The 26,696-nt window shown below is 33.2% G+C and overlaps 1 protein-coding gene across 8 annotated transcripts in view; it reads left to right on the top strand.

Annotated features, from left to right (window-relative positions):
* Nucleotides 1-26,696, top strand: part of TUT4 (terminal uridylyl transferase 4) — a 103,349-nt gene that overhangs the window by 63,550 nt on the left and 13,103 nt on the right. For 7 of the 8 annotated variants that reach the window (XM_025051917.1, XM_025051916.1, XM_025051915.1 and 4 more), the window contains exons 13-25: nt 2,717-2,891; nt 4,319-5,019; nt 8,046-8,196; nt 10,979-11,065; nt 13,014-13,117; nt 16,214-16,271; nt 16,371-16,474; nt 16,770-16,859; nt 18,512-18,625; nt 22,995-23,072; nt 23,215-23,392; nt 23,679-23,726; nt 23,809-23,891. In XM_025051917.1, the coding sequence (XP_024907685.1) occupies nt 2,717-2,891; nt 4,319-5,019; nt 8,046-8,196; nt 10,979-11,065; nt 13,014-13,117; nt 16,214-16,271; nt 16,371-16,474; nt 16,770-16,859; nt 18,512-18,625; nt 22,995-23,072; nt 23,215-23,392; nt 23,679-23,726; nt 23,809-23,891 (1,971 nt within the window). The remainder of the gene's footprint in view (nt 1-2,716; nt 2,892-4,318; nt 5,020-8,045; nt 8,197-10,978; nt 11,066-13,013; nt 13,118-16,213; nt 16,272-16,370; nt 16,475-16,769; nt 16,860-18,511; nt 18,626-22,994; nt 23,073-23,214; nt 23,393-23,678; nt 23,727-23,808; nt 23,892-26,696) is intronic. The other variant, XM_025051918.1, reaches the window with a different exon arrangement.

Genomic DNA, 26,696 nt, shown 5'->3' with positions numbered 1-26,696 from the left:
TTCCCTCCTAAGTAACCAATTTTTCATTCTCTACTGAATCTTTTTTAGATTAATGAAATGCTTTATTTCTATCATTTTAAAGAAAAATCTCAGCACCACTTTCTCTCTCAACTATTCCTTTGCTCCTTTTTGCAGTAAAACTACTTGAAAGAATTGTCTGTATTCATTATTTTCAACTACTTTGTTTCCTTTTAACTTATCAGCCTTTGAATCTGCCAGAACTCATATTATATAGCAATATCCTCTGCGTTGCTAAATCTATGATAATTTCTCAATTTTTATTTTATTCTTTGATTTATCAGCAACATTTTTCAGTTTATTATTTTCTTCTCTGAAAAATATCTTAATTTGGCTTTCAGGACACCACACCCATGGCTGATTATTCCTTCTCAGTCTGCTTTGCTAGTTTCGCCTTTCCAGTCTCTTAATGTTGGAGTGATCCAAGGGTCAATCCTTGATTCCCCCTTTTCAGGGCTCATTCTTTGATTCTCCTTCCTCTTTATTTATTTGTTTGTTTGTTTATTCATTCATTCATTCATTTATTTATTATTATTTATGCCTATAGCACCTGGTCTTCCTAGGTGGCCTCCCACCCAAGTACTAACCAGACTTGACCCTGCTTAGCTTCCGAGATCAGACACCGGGCTTGTTCAAAGTGGCATGGCCATAGACCATGGACTGTGGCTCCACTGGGGCATGAACCTAGGACCTTCTGCGTGTAAAGTAGATGTGCTAACTGCTACACTATGGAACCATTCCGCCCCCCTTTTTTAAATCTACACTCCCTTGGTGATCTCATCTAATCTCATGGATTTTAAGAACCATCTGTATGATGATGACTCCCAAATTTAAATCTTTAGCCAAATATGTCTCCTGAACATTATATCTCCAACTGCCTATATAATGTCTCTACTTAGATGTCTAGTACATGTCTTAAACTTAATGTATCTAAAACTGAATTCATGGTCTTCCCCTTGCTCAACATTCAGTTTTCCATCTCAGTTGATGGCACTAAATCCTTTTAGTTGCTCAGTCAAAAACATTGGAGTTACCCTTCACTTCTCTCTTTCATACCTCATACCAAGTTTGTCAGGAATTTCTGTCATTGTACTTCAAAGTATATCCAGAATTTGACCACTTCGCTGTTACCTTCTGGTGCTAGCCATCATCATCTCTGACCTGGATTACTTTCATAACATTATAATAAGTTTTCCTGCATCAGCCTTTGCCCCTTATAGTCTATTTTCAACACAGCAATCAGAATAGTTCTTTCAAAAAAAAACCCCCATAAAACAGAAAAGTCAGATCATGATCTTTACCTGGCTCACACCCAAAATGCTTCAGTTGCTCCTCATTTAATTTAGAATAAAAGCCAAGGAGTTCTTACTGGCTAAGACTTTGTTTTTCTTTTCTCTTCTCCCCCATCTCTAAGACACTGGGTTTCTTAGTTTTCTTTTTGAAGCTAGTCACACTAGTGTGTTTGCTGTTTTCTGTTCCTAGAACACTTTTCGAACACTTCTCTCTCTTCTTAAAATCATACCTTCTCAGCGAGTCTTATCCTGACCATTCTATTTACTATTGAAACCATCTGCTCCTATACTCCCATTCCCTTTACTAAACCTACTTGACTTTTCCTTATTTACACAGAACTTTTTTTCTAACTTACTGTGCAGTTTACTTAAATTTGTTGTTTATTGTGTTCTTCCCCTGGAAAGTAAGCTCCACTACGGCAAAAATCTTTTTTTTCCCCCACTTGGGTCTTTCCCAGGTGTATGGCACATAGTAGGCACTCAGTGAATAGTTGCAGAATTGAACGAGTGACTTGTTTTCATGCCTTTATGCTCCTTAGTGGTCATTTTTTAGCCAGTCTTTAGCTAATTCCTTTAGAATTCAGGTATTACTACTTCTGTTAAAACCCCCTGCCATTCTGCATTAGCAGCCCATTTTAGTGTCAACCTTTACTGTAATTGCTAAATTCTCTCTTTTGCTTCTAATAGTCTATGAATTATGTTATAGTGATTAGCAACATAGACCTAGTAGCCAGGTGGTCCTGAGTCAGATTTTTGCCCTGTAGTATCTACTTCATAGAGTTATTAGGATTAGTAGTTATTATATACACAGCACTTAGAAGAGTGGATGATACATGATGAGCATTATGTATAAGTATGAGCTCTCATTTTTTATATTCCCAGCACAATGCAAGGGACATACTAGGTTCTAAGTAAATGTTTGTCAAATGAAGGAATTAGCTTTTGAAAGCCCAGGACATTTACTTGGATTTTAAAATTAATTACTATAGTGAGGAGCTATAGTTGTTATACAGTGGTTTACAACCTTAGCTGCACATGAGAATCACTTAGGGAGCTTAAAAATCCCAGTGCCCAGCCCATCATCCAGGTCAATTAAATTAGAATGTTGAGAAGGATATGGGAGGTAGGAGTGGTGTATAACTCAGGTATTAGTGTATTTTAATACTCCCACTATGATTCTAATGTGCAGTCATAGTTGAGAATCACTGGTTTAGTGGAAAGAATACAGAATTCTAAGAGTCGGTAAACTTGGGACTCTGTTCCCAGCTATGCTACAAACTGCTTTTTGACAAGTTACTCCTTTATGCCTCAGTTTTTGAAAAGGTGATCTCTAAAGTTTTTTAAACAAAATTAAATGGTTCTATAGTTTCATCAAGCTTAAATGGAAAGTATTTTTTCTTTTCCAGTCTCCTTTAACATTGGAAACACCAAATCAGGTATCCCTGGGACAATTATGGTTAGAGCTGCTAAAATTTTACACACTGGATTTTGCTTTGGAGGAATATGTCATATGTGTACGAATAAAAGACATTTTAACAAGAGAAAACAAAAACTGGCCTAAAAGACGAATAGCCATTGAAGGTGAGATGATATGTTATATTTCATTGGGAGAATATTTTTTTGTGTGCCACTCATCATCTGTTTGTTATAAATTTTATCCCTTGGCTTTGTAGTGCTATATATGCCACTAGGTTGTCTTTATATATTTTAGATAAATTCTTTATCCAGTCCATTATCATTTTATAGGATTAATACTTAAAGCTTTCCAATCTATAAAAATGTTGGTTAGGATTATTAGCTTATTTACATGCCTTTATTTTTAATTTTTGATTATGAAAAATTTTAAAAATATAGAAAAATAGAATAGTTATATGAATGCTATAAGATCTTTTTGAATAAATTTGTGTTATAAAATTATGTTAAGCTATAATTTTAAAATCCAGTTTATTGTCTTCTAAAGTACCTCATCTGTTAAATGTGTCTAAGCTAAAGGAGAAAAGAACAATTGATGTTGACAGATAAGATTTCACATCACATTCCAAGATCATTAAGATCTTTATAGGTATAGAAAATAATTGAATGACTTCTAAATTCTTAATCAAAAATTTAAATTCCACAAATTTCACTCACTTTTTATAGATAGGAAATTAAATTTCTGGCCGTCATTTTAATCTGTTTAGGCTACACATTCAGCAAAACCTAACAGTTGCTTCAGCCATAACAATCTGAAGCCTGACTTGTTAATCTTTTTACTTAATGATCTTTAGTAGTGGAGAAAATGTGTATTGTCTTTTGGGTGGTGCTTTTTTTTTCTTTTCCTTTGGGACGTATTTAAGGCTTGTAAAATCCAAAAATCCATAAACATTTTTAGAAGTTTGAATTGATGCAAGCCTTTTTAGCATGGCCTTTTTAGATTGGATTAAAGTTTGGTTTAATTTTTACTTTCTTAGGTCTCTTTCTGCTCTTCTATTTTCCTTTTTCTCTTTAATTTTCTGATCTTACTAAAGTGAAATCTGAAAGTCAGTACTTTTTAAATTTGAGGCTTTGAGAATTTTAGGTTAGATTTCATTTGTTTAAAATGTAAGGAATATGTAACTAAAGAATAGTATGACAAGAGATGAAAATTATTAATGGGTGCTGTGGCTTGAAATCTTTCATTCACTGACAGTATAGAGAGGCATAATGCCATAGCTTTTTCTAGTAATTTTATCATTGAAACTGTATAATTACTGAATCAGACTCCTCAGCCATCATCTCATTAATTACCTTATTTTACTCTTTTCTCTCTTTTCCTTTCAGTTTTTATTTGTGACAGAAACAAAGGAAAAGATAGTACTATTGTAGTTCCCCTACTCAGTTTGCAGGAACTCTCATTGGGACTTTAATTTAGAAAAACTTTGGGAAAATGTGCTCTGCTGACTATCTAGCAGTTAAGATCTGTTTGCATAAGCTTGGAAATTTAGTTTGTTAGTAGATACTTAATTACTAACCATTTCCTTTTTTACTAGATCCATTTTCAGTTAAGAGGAATGTTGCACGGAGCTTAAACAGCCAGCTTGTTTATGAATATGTTGTGGAGAGATTCAGGGCAGCTTATCGATATTTTGCCTGTCCTCAGAGGAAGGATGCAAAAAATTCTACAGTGGATTCCATGAAGAAAGAGAAGGGGAAAATAAGCAATAAGAAGCCAGGGAAGTCTGACAGTACAGCATCCAATTGTTGCATTCAACTTGCGAAAAGCACAGAAAAAATGAATGCAGAAAGAAGTCAGCCTGATAAATATGATGAAATGGAATGTACATCACTGAGATGTATTACTGAAGATGACAGTTTGTTGGTAAACGAACTGGTTTTGGCTGAACATGGACAGGAATCTTCATCTCTTTCTACCAGTGAAGGCAGTGAATTAGAGCCAAAATCAGTTAAGAAACAAGATGATTTAGCACCTTTAGAAATTTGTTTAAAAAAAGAGCTCAGCCAGTGTAATTGCATTGATTATAAGTCCATTGACCCAAATGAATCTGCTGGTACAGACTGTAGGTCAAATTTAGAAGCAGAGAGTTCACATCAGATTGCGTGCACCCACACATCTGCTACCTCTTACAACTGCAAAGCTACAGAAGATGCGTCTGACCTTAATGATGATGATAACCACCCCACTCAAGAATTACATTATGTGTTTGATAAGTTTATTTTAACCTCTGGCAAGGTAGGATACAGTTTGTAAGCAGTAAGATTTTGTGGTTGTTGTATGACTATAGTTTTTAGATTCAGAAATGTAATATTAGCTTCTATAATAGTTGTTTTGGAATGATATTTTAGTGTGTATTTTAATTTTACTTACTGCATTTTTGCTAATAGTTGCCTTTAAAGAATGTATATAAAACTCCAAAAGGTTTCAGCACTCTATTACTATTAGTTGGTTTGCTTCATTTTCTCGGGTGTGTGTGTGTGTGTGTGTGTTTGTGTGTGTATGTGTGTGTATGAAAGGATTATTCGAATATTTTGTGAAAATCAGTTTGGCAAAGGCAACATGTATTTTAAATTTTTATTTTTTAATACATGACGATTATTTTTCTTCCACAAATGAGAATATAATAGTATTCTATTAAAAAACTGTTTTAGTGGGGAGTAGGGTGGTTGAGGGATGGAATATAAACTTAGATAGTTAAGTGAAAACTAAGATCAGTAACCAAAAAAAATGAAGAATCTAGATTCTCTCTCAGCCGTTGAGCTTATCTTTATATTTTGGCATGTCTCTTATAACTTACCTTTTTTACTTTTAAATTGGCATAGTCCGAATTTTACCTCGATAATTATAGAAAACAAAACATTTTATTGAACAGAAAATAAGCAATAACTACTTTGTTAATAAAGGAAAGTTCTAGCTAAGTCACATTGCTTCGAGGTACATTATACATAATTGGAATATTATCAGCACCCAGGGTGAAAAAATGATTACATAGATCATGTGTAAACCAAGGGGGTTATTAAAAAAAACTGGAAAGTCATTCAGTTTTATTGTTTTATCATTAATTACTTATTGACAGCTTTAACTTTTACCTAATTAGTAAGCTGTGTTTCATCATTCTTTGTAAAGCTACATCTATTGCATTTTGTTTAGGTTGCAGTATTTAGGACATAATGGATTATTGAAAGGATGAAATAAATGACAGATTTTTAGAAAAGCCTCTTACTTATATACCTGCAGTTTACATTACTTCTACTTTATGCTATTTTTTCCCCCTGGAAACTTAGGGTAACTATTTCTCCAATTTTAATTTTTAAAAAATTATCTGTAACATATTTCTAGAATTTTCGGATAAATATGTCAAAAGTAAACCTTTGGAAAGCTTATAGAAATTTCTGTTGTACTGCTTGCTAATTAGCCCATAGCACAGCATTTCCACAAAAAGAGGTTTCTGTGTATAATTTGCATCAGAGTTCATGGATAGGTAAATGTCCAGGCTAACCCTGGAAGAATATGCTGTCTCTAGGATCCAGGCACATTACAATAATGAAAAGAGTAATGCTCTTCTTAACCATATGTGTATTTTCAAGTAGTTGGGATAAATTTTTACTGTTTTAGCTACCTGTCTGGTAGTATTTTGGAATATGTTTAAAATGGTGGCATAGGGTTTAAAGTTTAAGTTTGTGGCTATTGCATTAGAGTTGTTCCTTGTAGGAAGCTAATTTAATTTTAGAGTTCAGCTCTATAGTTTGGTTTCTTGAGTCCATGCTAATATAATAAATTACATTATTGTAATTTATTGTGAAACATCTTTTACATACTAAGTCAAGTATTTACATACTAAATACTTGACTTAGTATGTAAAAGATGTTTTGGTAAGTCTTTTATTACTAGAACTACTGAGACTTGATTCTTTCATAGGCTTTGACTATTTTCTTATTTAAAAGCAGTTTCTTGAGTACCATGCTAATGTAATAAATTACATTAATGTAATAAATTTCTGCAGATAGAAATAGAGGGAAATGAAAGGTACCACTTGAAATTTCTTTATACAGTCATGCACCACATAATGATATTTTGGTCAACAAAGGACTTTATATAAGATGGTGGTCCCATAAGATTATAATGAATTATAAACAAAATGTTTGTTTTTGATGTTGAAAGAAAAGGTTGGACCCAACTACATCGTTGAATTTTCTTACTGCTAGCTCTGGGTGCTTTAAATAGACGAAGCTGAGCTTGCCGTCCACCATCTGTGTGCCTGCCCACTGATGGGGCTGGAGTTGGTGAGGAGCAAGAGCTTGGGAGGAGGGAGCCTGGAGCTGCCTGCGCCAGCCGCTGCACACATAAGCACCACGCACACACACACTTTTGCACACACTTACTTCCCTTCCCTCTTTCTCGTCATCTCTTTCCTCCTAGTCTGCTTCCTCCCTCTCCCTCTCCCCTTTCTTCTCCCACTCATTATCTCAAGCTTTATCTCTCAGGGTCTCTTTCTATCTCTCTTCTCCCTTTCTCTCCCCTTCTCTTTTTTCCCTCTTTCTTCCTCCCTACCTCCTCCTGATGTCTATATACTCTTCTTCCAGCAGTGCCTCCATCCACATCCCTCCCCCTCCCCCTCAAATGCACACACACATACTTTTTTTTATACTGTATTTTTACTGTTTTTTACCATACCTTTGCTTAGATACACAAATACCAATATGTTACAGTTGCCTACAGTATTTAGTACAGTAACATACTGTACAGGTTTGTACCCTAGGAGCAATAGGTTATACACTATAGCCTAGGTGTACAGTATGCTGTACTATCTAGGTTTGTGTAAGTGTACTCTGTGATGTTCTCAAAACTATGAAATCACCTGTCCGGCACATTTCTTAGAACATACCCCCATCGTTAAGCAACATGTGACTTATCTACTTTGTTAAAGATCTTAGTAGATGAAAATATAATGCATGTTTTTCATTTGGGAGCTGATCAAACTGTTTTAATTAATACATATCTTTTGCATCTCCTTGTATTTTATATCTTCAGTAAAGCTAATCCTTGATAATATCATTTTAGTGGGGGAAGAAGGTTAAAGTAGTTGGCTCAAAATATGTTTTTAACACAGCATTTTATTAATATCCTCCCCCTGCCTCTTGAAAGCACAGGTTATCAGAATTGGGTTACATGAAATATTCTTTTTGGACCTGCTTTCTAAGTAATGATGAAGTCTCTCAATAGTTTTATTGTATTATTTTTTTTTTTTTTACTTTTTATAGCCACCAACAATAGTATGCAGCATCTGCAAAAAGGATGGTCATTCAAAAAATGATTGCCCGGAGGATTTCAGGAAAATTGACCTAAAACCTCTACCACCAATGACAAATCGATTTCGGGAAATACTTGATTTAGTATGTAAAAGATGTTTTGGTAAGTCTTTTATTACTAGAACTACTGAGACTTGATTCTTTCATAGGCTTTGACTATTTTCCTATTTAAAAGCAATTTACTTACATTTGTTTTGGTAGAGGTTTTTGAATAGAGATCTAACTATAGATCTTTATTAAATACCTGCTGTGTGCAGGGCACTGTGGTAAATGCCAACAGGAATACAGGGTTCATGTGTGTGGCTTAATTAAAATTAAATAAAATGAAAAATTAAGTTCTTCAGTTTTACTAGCCACATCCACTGGAGTGGAATCAGAGGAATTAGAATTGATGATGTGGCATTTGGTCAACAAAGGACTTTATATAAGATTTAGATCTTGAACTGCAATTTCAGATATAGGAGATTATGAATAATAGGGTGTTTAATTTGTTTTGGAGAATAATTGCCTTAGATTTGATAGAGTGTAAGAAAGGCAATAGAGAGAGGTAAAGCTATAAAAATACTTTGGGGAAAGCCTTATATACCTTATTCAACAAACATTGATGGTATACCTGGGATAAACTTTCACTCAGCAAGCTTTTTTTAATTACTTGCTGTGTCCTAGGTAAGATAAAATTTCTTTTGTAACATTTAGTGCCCCATTGTAATCTCTCCTTCCTATCTTTTTCTGTCTTCACCTCCTGCCAGGCAATCACTTACCTGCTTTTTGTTACTATAGATTAGTATGCATATTTTAGAGTTCTATATAAATAGAATCACATAACATACACTTTTTTTGGGGGGGGGGTGGTCTGGCTTCTTTCACTTAGCATTATTATTTTGAGATTTATCCATATCGTGTGTATCAGTGATGGTTCAGTTCATTTTATTGCTGAATTATGTTCCATTGTATGGATGTACTACAATTTACTATTCACCTGTTGATGAATATTTGGTTTGTTTCTAAATTTTGGTTATTACAAATAAATCTGCAATGAACTTTCGTATGGGTTTAGGTATGGACATATGCTTTAATTTCTCTTGGGTAAATAACTAGGAGTTGAATGGCTGGATCACGGCACATTTTTATTTTTAGCAGCTTTATTAAGATATAATTCATTACATTGGTTTTTATTTATTCCGTTTTCTTAATATATATTTTGGATTTTGGATTTTAATCCAGTACCACTTTATTTTGTTGCTCAAATTGTTCCATATTTGCCTGTTGGGAACTCTCTCAGTTGGTTCATGTGTCCCTGTGATAAACCCCCATCAGTGTATGTTTTCTGTTTGTTTATTAGCACTTACGTACTTTCTGGTATCACATGATGCTCTGGGCTCATCATGTATACATTTCCTGCCCAGTCCTAGAATTAGACATTTCTTCAAAAAGCCCTGATTCCTTTTATTGGAGAATGGTATTAGAAACCAAGATCTGGATGCTAGGGTGCTTGTTATCACTGGGTAATGTTGCTTCTAGGCTCTCTCTGAGCAAGAAAATTTATGTGTGTGTACTAACCTGTGTGTGTGTGTAATTTTTGTATGTAACCATCTTATCTATATTAAGCTAAACATTACTTTGTACTGAAGTCTTCAGCTCTAACATTACCACATGATTCATTGTAGCCTTTTCTCCCTGCTTATTTTTCCTTGCTTATTTTAAAATTTCTATTCTAACAGTGAAAAATCTGGCTCCCACTATCTGCCACCCATTTATTTAATTGTTCCATTTAAGTATATTTCTATAGCATTATCAGAACTGTTATCCTGTACTCCTATGGGAAACAACTTTTATCAGTTAGAGTACAGTGCGTATGTGCAGTTCCTTTTGCTCTTAGTCTTACGACTCTACTTGTTTTCAAAGTTACTTAGCTTAGCACTTTTGCCCCAACTCTCTTGAGCTAAGTTGTCTTATACATTTGTAATACAATTAGATTCTTTAGTTATAGCCTGCATTCCATTCTGAGATTCCCCAACCTCCTAGATGAGCTTTTAAAATTTGTATACAGTGAAGTTTAACTCTTTGTGCTGCCGAATTCTATGGGTTTTGAAAGTGCATCATGTCGTGTTACCATTAAAGTATCATACAGAATAATTTCACACTGAAAAAAATAATTACCTATATTTCATTTGTTTAACTTGCAACCACTGATGTTACATTTATTTTTCAAAAGCTGAATATTTGTTGAATTCATTACAGTTAATTACTGCTTTTTTCCTATTACCGTATTCTTGGGGATGAATCTTGGAGGAGGAGATAGAAAAAAAAAGAACTATTCTTAAGGAATATATGATCTTATTTGGAAAAATGGAATGAATATAAATGAAATAACTGAAAAACTGAAAGAAAACTAAACTAGCAAGCAGTTTGGAGAACTAAGAAAATTCAGTTAAGGAGAGGTCCTTGAAAACTGTGTTTAGGTAAAAGCAGCTGACAGGGAAGATGTCGATCCTGATGGGGCATTTGTGGCGTGTTAGATTTGAATGTGTCAGATGCCTAGTGTAACAATATAAATATAGTCTTAACAAGAGGGAGAAATAAGTTTGTATATGGGAGAGAGTGGAATGTCTAAAGAAAATGATATTAAATAATTTGTAGAAGTAAATATATTTTGTAGATATCATAAGGAAAATGATCATGTGAAATGTACATAGATCTATAAAAATTATTATTTTTTTGCTGTTTGCCGGCCCCTTTCTTCTCTAGTAACATTTATGATTTTGTAGTTAGAGAAGTCAGCAGATAATGAAGAAATTTTAAGTAAAACTTATAGGGTAAAAAATTGAAGATATTTTCAGATTCCATTTTCCTTACTTTTCCCTTTTTTTTTTTTTTTAACTTAGATGAGTTATCACCACCTTTCTCTGAACAACACAACAGGGAGCAAATTTTAATTGGCTTGGAAAAGTTTATTCAAAAAGAATATGATGGTATGTCATATGTTAAAAATTGATTGCTTTTGTTATTATAGTCACCTGGTCTGATTTCATTCATTTATTTAAAAAGTGTTGATTTAATGTTATATGTTAGGTACTATTCTAGGTGCTGGGGATACAGTGCTAATAAAAGAGGTGAAACCTGCTCTCATGAAGCTTGTCTTAGGAGGGGGAGACAGTCAACTAAAAGAGATGTATATAATGTAACATCAGGAAGTAATAAATGCTATTAAAGTGCAAGAGTTAAAATGATAGTAATGGGGTATTATGGTAGTTATCTCTGATAAGGTGACATTTGAGCAGAGTCATGAATAATATGAAGGAACAAGTTATATGAATGTCTAAGGAGAGAACATTCTAGAGCGAATAAACAGCAAATATAAATACTTCAAGACAGGATTATGTCTGGCATGTTTGAAGGCCAGCCAAGAAGTCAGTGTGGCCGGGGTGGAGTATGTAAGGTAGACTGTAATAGAAAGATGAAGTCAGAGAAGGTGGCCTAGAGATTGGATCATTAGAGTCTTATAGATATTGGCAGAAGTCTTTGAATTTTGAATGTCAGTTGAGAAGCTGGAGGGTTTTAACACTTAAGTGACATGATCTGAGAGAACAGTGTAGGTTCATGAGAATAGAAGCAAGCAGAACATTTAGGAGGCTGTTGCATAATTTCAGATGAGACATAACAGTGATTTGTAAGAATAGATGAGAAGTGGTCAGGTTTAGGATATATTTTGAATGAAGAGCCACTAGGATTTGCTAATCTATTATGTGAGAAAAAGGAAAGAGTCAAGGTTAGTTACAAGGTGTTTATCTCAATAGTTGGGTGGTGCTTTTTAACTGAGATGGCAAAAATAGCAGAAGGATCAGGTTTTGGGTATGGGAGTGAAGAATCAAGAATTCTGTGGCTAATTATTTTAGAAAAGGATAAAGAGTTGATTTATAATTGCAATGAATTTGTACTTTTAAAAGATACTCTGTTATGTGCTATGAGATTCCATTTTTTATTGTATTTGCTAGTATGTGAAGTATTGACCAAATCTGAGTCCCTGCTATATTAAACTGATGCACATTTTTATTTGCTCATGAACTTAGCTTCTTTTATATCTCACACTTATCGTTGCAATTTCAAGTAGGGTATCAGAACTGAATTCGAGGATTAAGTTTTGAAAATATAGAATCTGTTATCTAAACGTGTAGTCTATAAGAATTAATAGGAAGAAAAATTTGATCCTTTTTAGCCACAGCTCGAAGTGTCACCTGTTGTGAACAACCCTATATATGAAGGGATAACCCTATCATAAAAGTGCGTCATTAACCCATTTGACATAATGGGTTAATGACGCACTTTTAGAGGAGAATTAATTCTCCGTACTAAGATCTTATTTGTAAAACTATTTGAATTGTGCCTTGAAAGATCTAGTTTATTTCCAAGAGGTAGATCTCTAAGTATTGATCTTAACTATTGGTAATAATGTTGCAAATGAATAAAAGTGGATGAATTTATGAGAAAGTTAAGTTGGAAGAAGCTAAAGGCCTTGGTGGTTGTTTGGATGTGATAATTGAGAGAGAGGTGTTAAGAATCACATGTACTTTCTACTTTCTACCTTGGGCAATTGAGTCAATGAGACTGTTTGCTGAGAATAAGGCATTATAGGAATAATAGCAGGTTTAAGGCAAAGTTGATAGTTTAGTTTAGACTTGTTGAATTCATGATGTCTGTGAAAAATGAAAGAAGCAGTTAGATACATGGGTATGGGAACTTGGGCAAAAGATCTGGGCTTTATTTGAACGTTTTGGAATTTCTCAGTGTATCTGTCAATGGTCGGTAATTTAAGTCAGAGATGTGGATAGGATCATCTTGTGTTAGGCCATAAGTAGTTAATAGGAGACTCCTTTATCCTGCTAATTTTAAAACTTTTAACTTTTGTTTTTCTTTGCTTAGAAAAGGCAAGATTGTGCTTATTTGGCTCTTCTAAGAATGGATTTGGATTTCGTGATAGTGATCTGGATATTTGTATGACCCTGGAAGGCCATGAAAATGCAGAGGTAAGAGTTAGTGTTTGGAAAGGGATGTGGAAGTTTACTTTCTTCCAGTGATTAATCTATTTTTAATTTTGTGAGTAGTATTGATAAAAATATATGGTGACATTCTCTGTATAAATGTATTAGCAATAGCAGTGTTTGAAATGTAAAAGCATTTTTATTATCATTTTAGAAGACATTCAAATATTTAAGTAAATTTAATATTTGAGTAATTTTATAATGCAAAAAGCATGTCATAGTTACAAAGTGCTCATAATAAATTTTTAGGAGAAGTTAATATACCATAGAGTTGGATTTTTCTTTTCATTGGAACAAACAAGAAGCTGGTGCTTCATTCAGTTCAATAGTGAACATTGCTCTCACTTATTCTGTCTTTTCATATCTCTCCCATTAGGTGATGCCTTTGTATCACTAAAGATAAAAAATAGAAGGTGGACATTTAATTTATAAATGCATGTGTTCTACAAGTTAATTGTAATTTTTGGGCACTCAGAACACATTTTTTCCCCATAGAAACAATGTTATAAATGGTTTTGTTTTAGAATAACATTATAATGCAAGGGTATATAAGGGTATGTAAGGGTAATAGGAAAAAAATATTGATTCATTTGAAATATGGTGTTGGAGGAGAGCTCTATGGATAGATACTCTGGACCTCCAGAAAGACAAAAAGGGGGATCCTAGAGCAAATTAAGCCTAGAAATTGCTGGAGGCAAAAATGAAAACTGAAGCTTTACTGCATCAGGCACATCATGAGAAGTCAGAGTTCTTTGGAAACAACAAATGCTGTGAAAAATAGAAGGCCGTAGGAAAAGAGAGGAAGGCCAAATGTGAGATGGATTGACTACATAAAAGAAGCCATAGGCATAAGTTTACAGGAGCTGAGCAGAGCTTTTGAGGACAGGACATTCTGGATATGACTCATTCATAGGATCTCCAGGAGTTGGAGCCAACTCAGCAGCATGTAACACACAGGTTTTTAGAAAATTATTTTGGGTGAGAAGGGTAACATTTGTCTACTCCCCAGTATAACACTTTTACATACATTATCTCATTTCACTCTTAAAACCACCTTCGAGGTAGATAATTTCGCCCATTTTACAGATGAGGAAACTGAGGCTTTGAGAAATAAACTGACTTGCCCAAGTTCACAGCTAGTAAATGTTGGAGCCGGGATTCGTACCCAGGTCTGTCTGACTCCAGAGTTCATGCTTTTTCCATCGTATTTCACTGCTTCTCTGTAATTTAACCCATAATGTAGCTGAAGTATAATACTAATAGTACTGTAGAACCTAACCACTACATTTTGAAATTGAAAGCTTTCTGAGTTCCACCATGAGATGCCAGGAGCAGACCTTCCCCCAGAGCAGTCTCATCAGTGAGGGTGGCTATTTAGGCTTTTCTTCTTTATGTAACAGGCTTCAACAGTGGGAACAAGATTGTCCAAGCTCCAGTAAAGAAAGAGACTTATTGGAAAGGGAAGAAGTGACCCAGACCTTCTCCCTGTAGTTAGTTGCTCATTTCTTTACCAAAATCAGGGACTGCTTGCAAGATTGGGGCAAGGCCAAGCTTCTGGTATCTGTAGTGGTGTCACTATAGCCTTTGTTGTATTAAAATAATTCAGCAGAATAGTGTACCCATGCATTTCTGAAATATTTTTTTCAAAAGGTGCTTTTAGAATTGTTGGAACTACAGTAAAGATAGCAGTGATGCCTGGTAGATCCTGATTTCTGGTTCGAAGAAATTGCTTCTGATGTTAACATCATCTTGGTCTATAAAGAAACTGAAAAGTTGTAAATATTTTAGTTCTTAACTAACATCTGGTCACTGCCATCTACCTGGGAAGAGACTTCTCTCTGTTTTGAAGATTAAGAATTGAGGAGATAGAAAATGGTTTTTACCTAGGGAGGAGGTTAGAGTTTTAAATACCTTTTGTGTAAAATTTAATAATCAGACTTCTAATCACTAAGAGTTTGTGTATTATATAAAATCTATACCATTTACACTGGAAAGTTAATTGTACTCTTGGATAATAAAGAGAAAAATAACCTTTTTTTGGATTTCGTTAATTAGTAGCTAAAGGTTCCCTTGAAATCCCCAGGTCAAGCTGTAAATGGCTACTGCTCTCTTCTAGCTAAAATGAGCATTTAGGAGATATGCATGTAGGAGATTTTAATAGTGTGAGCATTGATGTAAATACCCTTAAGCTTAATCCAATTAGTTTATAATGCCATTATCTTCCCTGTTCCTCCGTATCATGGTTATAGTTCTCTGCTGTCTAGGTTTTAAAAAACCAACATTTAAATTTGCAGAGGTGAGAATTTCCTTGAAGATGTAAATGCTGGTAATAATAGGATTATTTTTATTTAATTCATCAGCATGACAATAATAAATACAATAATAAATATAATTTATTATTGTCATGCTGATGAATTAAATAAAAATAATCCTATTATTTATTTAATATACTTAAAGTATATTAAGTATATAAAGTATATTAAGCTCATATACTTAAAGTGCTTATTTTGTGCCAAGCATAATGCTGAATGCTTTATATACATGTCTCATGTAATCCCTCCAATTACTCTATAGAACAGGAGTTTATGATTATCTTGGTTTTATAGAATAGCAGTATAAGGCTCAGAGGGGTTAAGAATCCAGTCAAAGTCACACAGCTAGTCAATACTTAATTCAAGATTTGAATCCAGGTTTGTCTAAGTTCAGAGCCTGTGTTCTTAATCACTATTGTTTTGCCTTTACCAAACCCATCTCTAGTTGTTTTTTCGTGTATTTGAAAACATTCTCTTGTCTTTGTGCTTCTCAAACTTTAATGTGGAATGAGTTACCTGGTGATGTTGTTAAAATGTGGATTATGATTCAGTAGACTGGTAGGGCCTGAGATTCTGCGTTTCTTTTGTTTCCTCATGATGCGATTTTGCAGGTCAATGGACCGCATATTTTGAGTAGAAAGTTATATAGAGCTTATGGCTGGAGGTTTTAAATCTTGGTATTAAATGCCTAGATTAAAGTAGAATTTGCACAAGGACAAATTGAGTCAGATAAATTTTATTATTTTTTGTTTGTTTGTTTGTTTTTTAGAAATTAAATTGTAAGGAAATAATTGAAAATTTGGCAAAAATTCTTAAGAGACATCCAGGTATGAATTTTAAATTATAACTTTAAAACAGCACAAAATATTTTTTAGCTTTGTGAAAATTATTTGATGTAGTAAAGTTTTTTTTTTTTCCCCAATCAGGTTTAAGAAACATTTTACCTATAACTACTGCCAAAGTGCCTATAGTAAAATTTGAACACAGGCGAAGTGGTTTAGAAGGTGATATCAGTTTGTATAATACATTGGTAAGTTTCTCTTTCTGTATAGATCTAGGATGTTAATAGTTGTAATTGAAAAAGTTTACAGATCATTGACTATACTTTTATATTTAAAACTTTCAGATGTGAACAGGATAAGGAAAAAATATTTACTCAATCATCTTGATATTTCCTTCAGATTGAAAATTAATTTTTGACTGATTATAGGTATTTTAAGTGTTACAGTTATATATTCTATTTGGAGATGATTATATCTTTTTATCTGATTTGTAAGTTTAATGTTTAAATTTGAAATGCTTTCAAATATGTAATTCTTTTTCAGGCTCAACATAACACAAGAATGCTAGCTACTTATGCAGCCATTGACCCTAGAGTGCAATACTTGGGATACACTATGAAAGTGTTTGCTAAGGTATTTATTAAAAAGCTAACTGCTTTGTTATAAGATTTATGATAGTTAAAGTGAAACATATTGATATCAGACTTGTGAAAAATGTTTTCTGAGTTTTGTTTACCTGAGCTTTTAAAAAGAAACACTCAATATTAAATGAATTAAATTTATACTTATTAAAGTAGAGTGATGCGTAGTTTTTTCCTGTGTGTGCTCCAGTCTCACGCGTAACACTCTAGAAAATTTCTCAGTAGTAAAATTTCTCAATGTGATTATGGTTTTTCACTTGAAGCGAGAGTTGGCATTCCATCTTAGTTAAGAGTCTCTGAGTTAGGAAATCTGATATTTGTATTTAATGATAAATTTTTTCTGGCCATTAAAAATAAAACAATACTTATAAAACCTTATATTAATTTTATAACATTTATACTGAATTCTGTTTTCTTGGTTTTTTTTTGCTAAGTGTGTAAACTCCACACACTTAGCAGGATACAGACTTCTGTTTATACCTAATTCAGTGTAGTGCCTGCTTTATGGTAGATTCTCAGTAAATAGTTAATTTTGTGAGTGTGTTAGTGGATGGATTTTAGTAGGAGAGTGGGTCAGTCACTTTTTTATTTCTTAAAGCCCATTCTTTGAACAGGGAGACATATTTGTTAGATAGCCCTATACATATCTTTGTGGACATAGGTCGTATTAGAGAAGAATGATATGTAGCCACATATTACAAATCATACTTGATACAGCTGCATTTCAGGATTCACTTCATAAAATATCTCCAGCATGACACTCTATACCCCCATGGAGTTTTGGTAATGAAACCAAGTGGTTCATTTCAAGGAAATCATTCCTCTTTCTTAATATATCAGTTAAAGCTTTACTCAAGGGAAGTCTCTGAGGACTTTTTTTTTTTTTTTAAATTAAAAAATTTTTTTGAAATGCCAACATATTCATGTGGTTCAGAATTCAAAAGGTCTAAGGGAGTTTGTGGTGGAAAAATCTCCCTTCCACACCTTTCTTCCAGCCAACCAGTGCATCTTGGTGGAGATACCCAACATTAAAAATTCCTCTGTATTCTTCGAGAAATATAAGCAAATATATAAATTTCTTGTCTCCTTTTTATTATAGGTGTAAACACATGGAAAACAGTGTTTTGCACTTTGCTTTTTTTTTTTAATTGAGCAATAGATATTGGAGATTATTTTCTGTTAGTACACAAGAGCTTCTTTATTCTTTTTTAATGGCTGTTCCATTGTGTCGATACCCATCAGTTTTTAAAATCTGTACTGTACTGATGAGCCTTAATTTTTTTCTGATTTTTTGCTATTAAAGCAGTACAACAATAAAAAACTTATTAGTTTTTCACATTTAGTCATTTCACATATTTATTGGAGTATTTGCAGGATAAATTTTTAGGATAGAATTGCTAGATTAAAGGCAATGTGCTTCTGTAATTTTGATATTGCCAAATTATTTTTCACGGTGTTTATGCTAATTTATACTCATCTGTAATGTGTAAGTGCCTGTTTACCAATGCCCTCTATGACAGTTTGTTACTAACTTTCGGGTATTTGCCAGTTTGGTAGGTTAAAAAATGATATCAAAAAAGTTAATACTTCTGCATGGAGTAAGATTCTGAAGTTTTATTTTCAATCATTCTTTTGTTTCTTTAGCGATGTGACATTGGCGATGCTTCCAGGGGAAGTTTATCTTCATATGCTTATATCCTTATGGTGCTGTACTTTCTGCAGCAGAGAAAACCACCTGTTATCCCAGTTCTACAAGAGGTAGGTGTTTAAGAAAACTATAAAGAAGTTTCTTGCAAAAACAATTAATCTAAACACATAGATCTCTTTCACTTTATGAGATCATTAAGGATTTTTCAATTATGGCATCTTGTTTTCTTCTTCTGTTAATGGTATAATCAAACAATGAGCTTTTTAAGAAAGTTTATTATGGGAGAATATATAGAATAACAAAAGAATATTAGATGAACAGAACTATAGAATGTCTTGGAATATTTTTATATTTTACAGTTAGAATGCTATAGGTGATTATGAAATTCTTGTTACCATCCATAATCATATATTACGGTCTCTAAGATACAAATATGTAAGTTGCTTCTCTCCAGAGTATTCTCTCTCCTTTTGCCTGGCAATGAAGTTTGATTTATTACTGTTTATATTTTGGTCAACTTTGTGAATTTTGGTTGAGAGAACACCCAAGGAAATTCTTTCTTAACTTTGTAAGGTCATGCTTAATTGCATTAAGCATAAGAATATACATCAAAAGCAACAGATTATATTCATATTCACTCAGATTCGGTGACTCATAGAATTCATTTTTATAGCCAATTTGTACTCTCTGAAATAGGTACAAAAGAGTTCTTAATCATCCATCTGTTTTCTTCATTCTTGGCACAATGTGGATTTGCAAACATTAGGGAGGATCTAGTTCTAATTTCTTAGAAAGGTCATTATTTTGAGACATGAGAGAAGCATCATAATTGTTAGGAAAATCACATACTGATTTCATATAAACTTGGATAGTCATATCAAAGAAGAAAATCATAAAGTAAGCAAGCCATATGGTGGGTGTCAGATGGTCTTTAGTAAGCTTTAAAAAGTTCTGATGAGTGGCCATGCAGTTTTAGCAGCATTTCCTTCCCTCTTTTAAACAAACAATGGAAGAAAAATAAAAATTTTAAATACCGTTTCCGAATCAAAAATTTTAAGTTGTTGAATCTGTTGAGTGTTTTTTAACAAAGTTGTTCACTGTAGGGTATTTAAAATTTAAAATGAACTTACTAGTCCTATCGAGGTCAACATCATTTTCTCTATTAGTATAATTGTTGATAAGGGTTTAAGTTTGGGGATCTTAGGCATAATTGCCCCAGTGATATCATAGCATTCATTTGCTATGATTAGCTATGAGTTTACAGAAAACTATTATTAACCAAAATTGAACACAAATTATGATGGTTTGTCTGTGTTCTTTCATTATGTTACCCATGGATGAGGAACCATTGAGGCAGCATGATATAATGGAAAGAGCAGAGCATGATTTTGGAGCCAGAGATAACTGGTCTGAATCCAAATTTTGGCATTGTAGCTTTCAACAAGCTGCCTTACCACTATTCTGAGTTTCATTATCAGTAAAAATGTAATAATTGTGGTATTATTTCAGTGTTAATATAAGGAACAGAGACATCAAATGCCTTTGAATGTAGTAGGTGCTAAAGTAGGTGTTCATAAATAGTGGTTGATTTTATTATTTTTTTATTGTTATAAGGAGCTTTATTTATATTGTTATTGGAAAAATGTAGGTAGGATTGTCATAGCCAACTTCAAGAACTCTCCCATTATCTGCTTAACAGACAATCCATGGAATGTTTTCCATCATAATGAGCTGTGATTGTGGGGGGCTTTGTGATACATATGAACTGATGATATATGGATTTTTGCTTCTGGCCTTTTTTGCTTGTCATATGGGACCCCATTGTCCATTGCTCTGGCATCATTTAAGTATTGGTCATTGGCATCGATCAACTTTTAAGGGTAAGGATATGTTTAATGAAGCTGATGATCTTTGACTCCCTTTGTGATTGAACATAGACTTTAAGCGACTGGGTATAAATAAGACTGTGCTAAGAGTATTTTTCATGGTCAAAAATACAGAATTCTTTAGGTCAAAAGGAGCTTTCCTAAGCAGAATGATTTGCTGTATTTAGCATATCATCATAAGTAAAGGTAAATTTTCATTTAAAAATTAATAAGAAGATTAGGGAATATTCATACCTTATGATCTGCTCTGTTCTTTTTTAGCTTATATCAGCTTAAAAATTGCAATGGAATGAGTGAACCTTGAGGACATTATGCTAAGTTAAACCAGTCTCAAAAGGACAAATACTGTATAATTTCACTTATACGGGGTACTTAGAGTAGTCACATTCATGAGACAGAAAATAGAATACTGGTTGTCAGGGACTCTGGGAGAGAGGAATAAGTAATTATTGTCTAATAGATTCACAGTTTCATCTTTTCAAGATGAAAAGAATTATGTGGGTGATTGGTAGCACAACAATGTGAATACTTAATGCCACTGAATTGTACACTTAAAAATGATTAAGGTGGTATATTTTGTTATGTGCATTTTACCATGACTATATGATTGCAGTTTAAATATAGCAGTAGATATTAGACTATTACAGTAAGATAAAGTGAATATAGAAATGTGCAGTCACTCCTTGTACAAATATGATTGACTCGTTTGGTGATGTTTTAGAGAGAGAACTGAGTGCTTGAGTAGAGGATGATTGGTATTGAGAGAAAGAGAAAAGAGAAGAAACAGCCAGAAAAAGTAAATGTGTGTGTGTCTGTGTTTAAGAGAGAGAGAGGATAGCATTAATACTTCTAAGGGCTGAGAGAATGGAAAGTTTAGGCACTGTGAAAAAAGAGTTCATAAAAACAGTTGTAAATCAGTGGCTAAATACCCTCTAAAGCCTACAGGTCCACTTTTCTGTGTTATCAGACAACATAGTTGGGTTTGGATCATAGTTGTTACTCAAAAGTAGGAATTCTTTTAAGAAGAATCAAGATCTGAAAGAAATGTTTTGTATTATTTCTGTTTAATACATATAATAGCATCTTAATCTATAAGGGCAAAATATTTTGGCCTCTTTAAAACCTTCCTTTCTTTTTTGAGAGCAGGATCCCACCTCTTTTTGTTTTAGCTATTAATGCTTGTAATTGCCAGGCTCTCCTTTTTTTGTTCTATGAAATGTTGGAATTTATGCTGTGATTATTGGCAACTGTATCTGTTTAAGTTATATGTAAATACAAAAAGCAACCTATTAGCTTAAGTCCTTGGAAACTTTATATAAACATGCTTACAGAGTAGATATATTCTTCAATGAATATATATTAAGTATTCTCTACATGGCAGGCTTTGATGCAATATTAGGAATTTTGTCTCCAGAGATAAGTTATAATTCTTGCCCACAGGGAACTTAAATCTGAGAGTGGAATTAGAGGGGCCAGACATATAGTTAATTTTATGAATCATTGTCCTATCTAAAATGGAAGGTGTGGAAACCACCTTATCTAATGGTTTTAAAGTATATTCTGATAAGCTCTGGGAACTCAGTGCATGTCTGTGGATTGGGGTAAGGAAAAGATGGGGTATGTTTTCTCCATTCAGGCTTCTATGAGAGTACCTTTGCTTTTATTTGTTTTATACTTCTGAACCTGGAAGAGTCCATTTTAGAAAAGAGTTCTGCAGCTTAAAAGAAAAATAAAATTTGAAAACAACTGACACCTAATTAATCTAATCTCTCATATTCATTGGGACAACTGAAGATAATTGTCTTGCTCAGAATCACTACTTGGCAGGACGAAAACTAGAAATGAGGTCTGTTTGAACCTATGGCAACTTTTTTACTTTATTACGTCTATTTCTTAAAATGCCTATAGAAAATTAGTCTCAAAATTGCTTGTGGAGGTTAGTTGTGCCTATACAATCATTTAAGGGATACTTTTCGTCTAGTAAAGTAGTGTTACTCCCCTGCCCTTAGGCTAGTGAATTATCATTCATAATTAATCATGAAAATTTTACAGTCTTTATCAAGATGTCAGGGAAAGCTACCTAATTTTATTTTTTTAAAAAGTCATTGTCCAGGGAGCTTTTCAGCCTTATCTGATACAGATAACTGGTTATAGGTGCTAAAGCCTTTCTCCCAAGCAAACAATTCAGTTGCTTTCCTTTGGGTGCACAATCATTAGGTATTATCTATTATGTATTTCTACATCCATAATCCTTTGATGAAAATGCCATTTTCATTTGTTATTTTCTTTAGTTTTGCTTCATTAATCATAGGCTGGATGTGTTTTGACAGTTCTAATAGGTAACCTCAGGTAACATCAAACATGTCATTTGGAGAGTCTGTTGCTCTTAAAATATTTTTTTCCCCAGCTTTAGTCATTCAGATACATTTTATTCATTAATAACTTGGCATCACATTATACCATCCTAACATATTCCTTTGGAAGAAGCATTTCAGTATGTTTCTTTTAGCTAAATTCTCAAATGATGTGAGGGTATTTAGGCTTTTGGGTTGGAGGACTTAAAATCTAATAATACATTAATTTTTTTATGCAGATATTTGATGGGAAACAGATTCCACAGAGAATGGTTGATGGATGGAATGCTTTTTTCTTTGATAAAACAGAAGAACTGGTAATTTTTGAAGTCTTTATGTTATAGAATACTTACTGATTGATACATGTTATGATTTGCATAATTTGATAATTTTAGTTGGATTCGGAGTCCATATTTTGGAAAGGTGTAGATCTTTCTTTTTCTTTTTTCTCACCTGTAGAAAAAACGTTTACCTTCACTTGGAAAGAACACAGAAACATTAGGAGAGCTCTGGTTGGGACTGCTTCGCTTCTATACTGAAGAGTTTGATTTCAAGGAATATGTAATTAGCATTCGGCAGAAAAAACTATTGACAACTTTTGAGAAGCAGTGGACATCCAAATGCATTGCAATTGAAGGTAATTATTCAGCTGATATTCGTTCAGGAATAAAACAAAACGAAAAGCCATAGTTTCATTTGGCCAAGAAAATTGATGGGAAAACAAACACATTAGAATTTGGAAGATTCTTCCTTTTGAATTTTGAATTTTATCAGTTTCCATCTTTTAATCTATAATTTTAAAATAATAATTTGCTGCTTGGATAGTCTGAGTTATATAGTATATTGGACTATAGTTACGGCTACTAGCATATTTTATATTATAGTGAACATAATTCTTAAAAAATAAAATTTTTCTTTTCTAGACCCTTTTGACTTGAATCATAACCTTGGTGCTGGAGTTTCTAGAAAAAGTAAGTTATTTAAATATAGAAATTCCCTGCTTGTAAAACTCTTCTTACACATTGTCTTCATCTTTATTGTTTTCTTCAATAGTGACCAATTTCATCATGAAGGCATTTATCAATGGAAGGAAACTTTTTGGTACTCCCTTTTATCCACTCATTGGCAGAGAAGCTGTAAGTTTACAAAATTTGAATTCTGAATCTTCTCTTTTTTCTTACAGACTTTTTGTTTTAATAGTACAAGAAACCTACTCCTGTTTCTAGGTTGGTTTTAGAAATAAGGAAAGAGATGGTTATAGCTCTCTGTATTTTTTCTTATTGTGCTTATAGTCCATAATGAGATATCTATTTGCTAAATCTTGTTTATTTGTTAAATTCTGTCATCCCCATTAGACTATAGTTTCATGAGGATGGTCCATATCCATGAGATTTACCATCATATTTCCTGTGCCAGTCATAGTGTCTGGCAAATAGAGGGTACCAAATAAGCATTTGTTGAGTGAATGAGCCTAGTTAGTCAAGACTCAGTATCCTTAAATTTTGAATTTGAGAGTACTGCCCAGTGCACCTCTTCATATGTAGAAATCTTGACGAAAATACAGAGAGAACACCACCAAATAAATACTTTAAAATTTGCTGAGGCGTCTGCTCTTATTTTGGTGTATTCCTAGCAAGCTGAATTAGATGGGACTGAGAAGATTCCTTTTACTTGAACTGAGTGGCATAGTGTTCCCCATTCCTCTTGGTCTCACTCTGGTTTCACTCGTTTTCTAATGGGAGGAGGTCTTAGTTTCACAGAGAGAGAAACTCCCAAGAGAAATACCATGTCTCTGCTATTCATAATGTCCTTGATCTTATTCAGTTCATTTTTGACACTCTTTTTGGGGGTGTGGGGTAAGAAAAGCAGAGCGAAGCCTAGAACTTTCCTCTGCTAGAGCACTGATTCTCAAACATTTTTGAGTATTGCTGCTTAGGGTGAGATGAAATGAGATGGAGAGAAATAAAATAATAGTAAAATTTGAAAGAGCTCAAAAGTCATGCAAGAATAAAATATCTGATAAAAGGAAAAACACAATAATAATTTTACTAAAATATTAAGATAGCAATAAATGAAAAGTACAATTAGATCAAAACAAATCTTATGGTAGACTGATAAAACATTTTACCTGAAAATTATGGGAATTCCAACTATTGGTGTGAATATTTGCCATATATTCAGTGGGAACCTAGTAGTTTTATGCAGTCAGACTTTTTAGTAAAATACTAAATTAGAGTCCTCAGTAAACTGGAAATGTGCTAATTTTAGTCTATCATTCAAAATGAGTATGTAACTCTTAATAATTCAGTATGTTATAAGCAGTCCTAATAGATATCTAAGTCTTTGATCTTGAGTATCATTTGGTCAGATTTGGGGGCCTGACTATTTTTTTATCTACTTTATTGTATTTTAAAAATCAATAAGTAGTATTCTGTGGCTTGGATCTATCAGTTTACTCTCCTTTAATGGACATTCAGTTGTTTTCATTATATCAGTGTTATAACTGGTACTGTAGAAAATATCCTTGTTTAATAGTCTTTCATACTTGCACATTCTTCATTTCAGTACATGTTTATTGAATTCCTACTTTGTAACTATTTCTCTATGTATTTGGATTATAACAGCCTACCAAATAAATGTGTTTAATTCCTTTAGACTCTAATGAAAATGAAGACAAGTATATTTTCCACCTTTCTTGCTTACTCAGATATTCCCACCAGCTCTTCTCCTACATCATATATTGATCCATTTTCTTCCCTTCTATCAACCATCTCGTCTTCATTTTTCTCTCCATTTAGCATTCCCTAGTCTACTTTAAATTCCTTTGTACCACTGTCCTTCTTTTGCACCCTTGTGTGTTCAGCCTTACATAAATTCAGCCATCCACCATCTGTCTGTGCTTGGGCAGCTAAACACTACTAGAAAAAAGTTATAAAGCTATGCAATTTATTTATATAGTACAGCTAGAAATTAATATTCACCAGTCTCACCTAAACTTTCAGTACCATCCGACATTTTTACTACATTTCTTTAGTTACCTGTATCTCCCATTCAGTAAGAACTATTTCATATTGTATTTATTTTACTCAAAATTCAGTGCACATTGCATTTTGTCCTACCTTTCACCTCTGCCATTCTAACTCTTGGATGTTTTCTCTCCTAGATAAAAATGATATCAGATAGTTAGTTATTCCTTCAACTTTTGACTAGATCTGCCTGCATCTACAGATATCTCTCCTTTATCAGAGACTCAATTTTCCATATGCATTCTAGATTTATTCGTTATTCTCTTTACCTTGAATCCTCAACCTGTTCATCTGTGTAAAACATTTTCAAAGATGAAATACATAAAATATAATTGCAGATTAGCATTAATATATGAACATTTGGCATCGATTTTAACAATAGGAAACACTTTGAACCTCAATTAAGAGAAATGTCTCCCTCAGAAAGATTCTTATTTTCTAATTAGTAAACTTGTATGGTATTACAAAAAATATATTGTTATTAGTATATTTTGCAGTTCTTTAATAAACAAATGTCGTGTAATTTGCTCTCATTATATAAGTACTTGCATAATATCTTCAGTTTTGCCACAACACCTAATATATTTACTGTCTTGGCTCTTTACAGAAAAAATGCTGACCCCAGGTCTAGGCCACCTTAACTGGGATGGTGGGCTAGAGAAAAGTGGATAAAAGAGTTTTAGGAATAGAATGGATACAATTTGGTGATTAATTAAAGGTGATGGGTGAAGGAGAACAAGTTCAGAATGATACCTAGGTTTTTGCCTTAGGCAACTGGGTGAACCAAAAAAGGCCTTTATTTTGTCCTGGCAGAAAATATGATGATGATTTTATTTAGCTACATCGATTTCATCATTAGTAAATGTAAAGAATTATATTGCTTATTCTTTTTTTAAATATAAAGCTTTATTAAGA

The sequence above is a fragment of the Pteropus alecto genome, unplaced genomic scaffold (assembly GCF_000325575.1).
Source record: "Pteropus alecto unplaced genomic scaffold, ASM32557v1 scaffold25, whole genome shotgun sequence".
NCBI lineage: Eukaryota > Metazoa > Chordata > Mammalia > Chiroptera > Pteropodidae > Pteropus > Pteropus alecto.
Note: the sequence above shows the minus strand (reverse complement) of the source record. Positions and strands in the feature narration are given on the sequence as shown.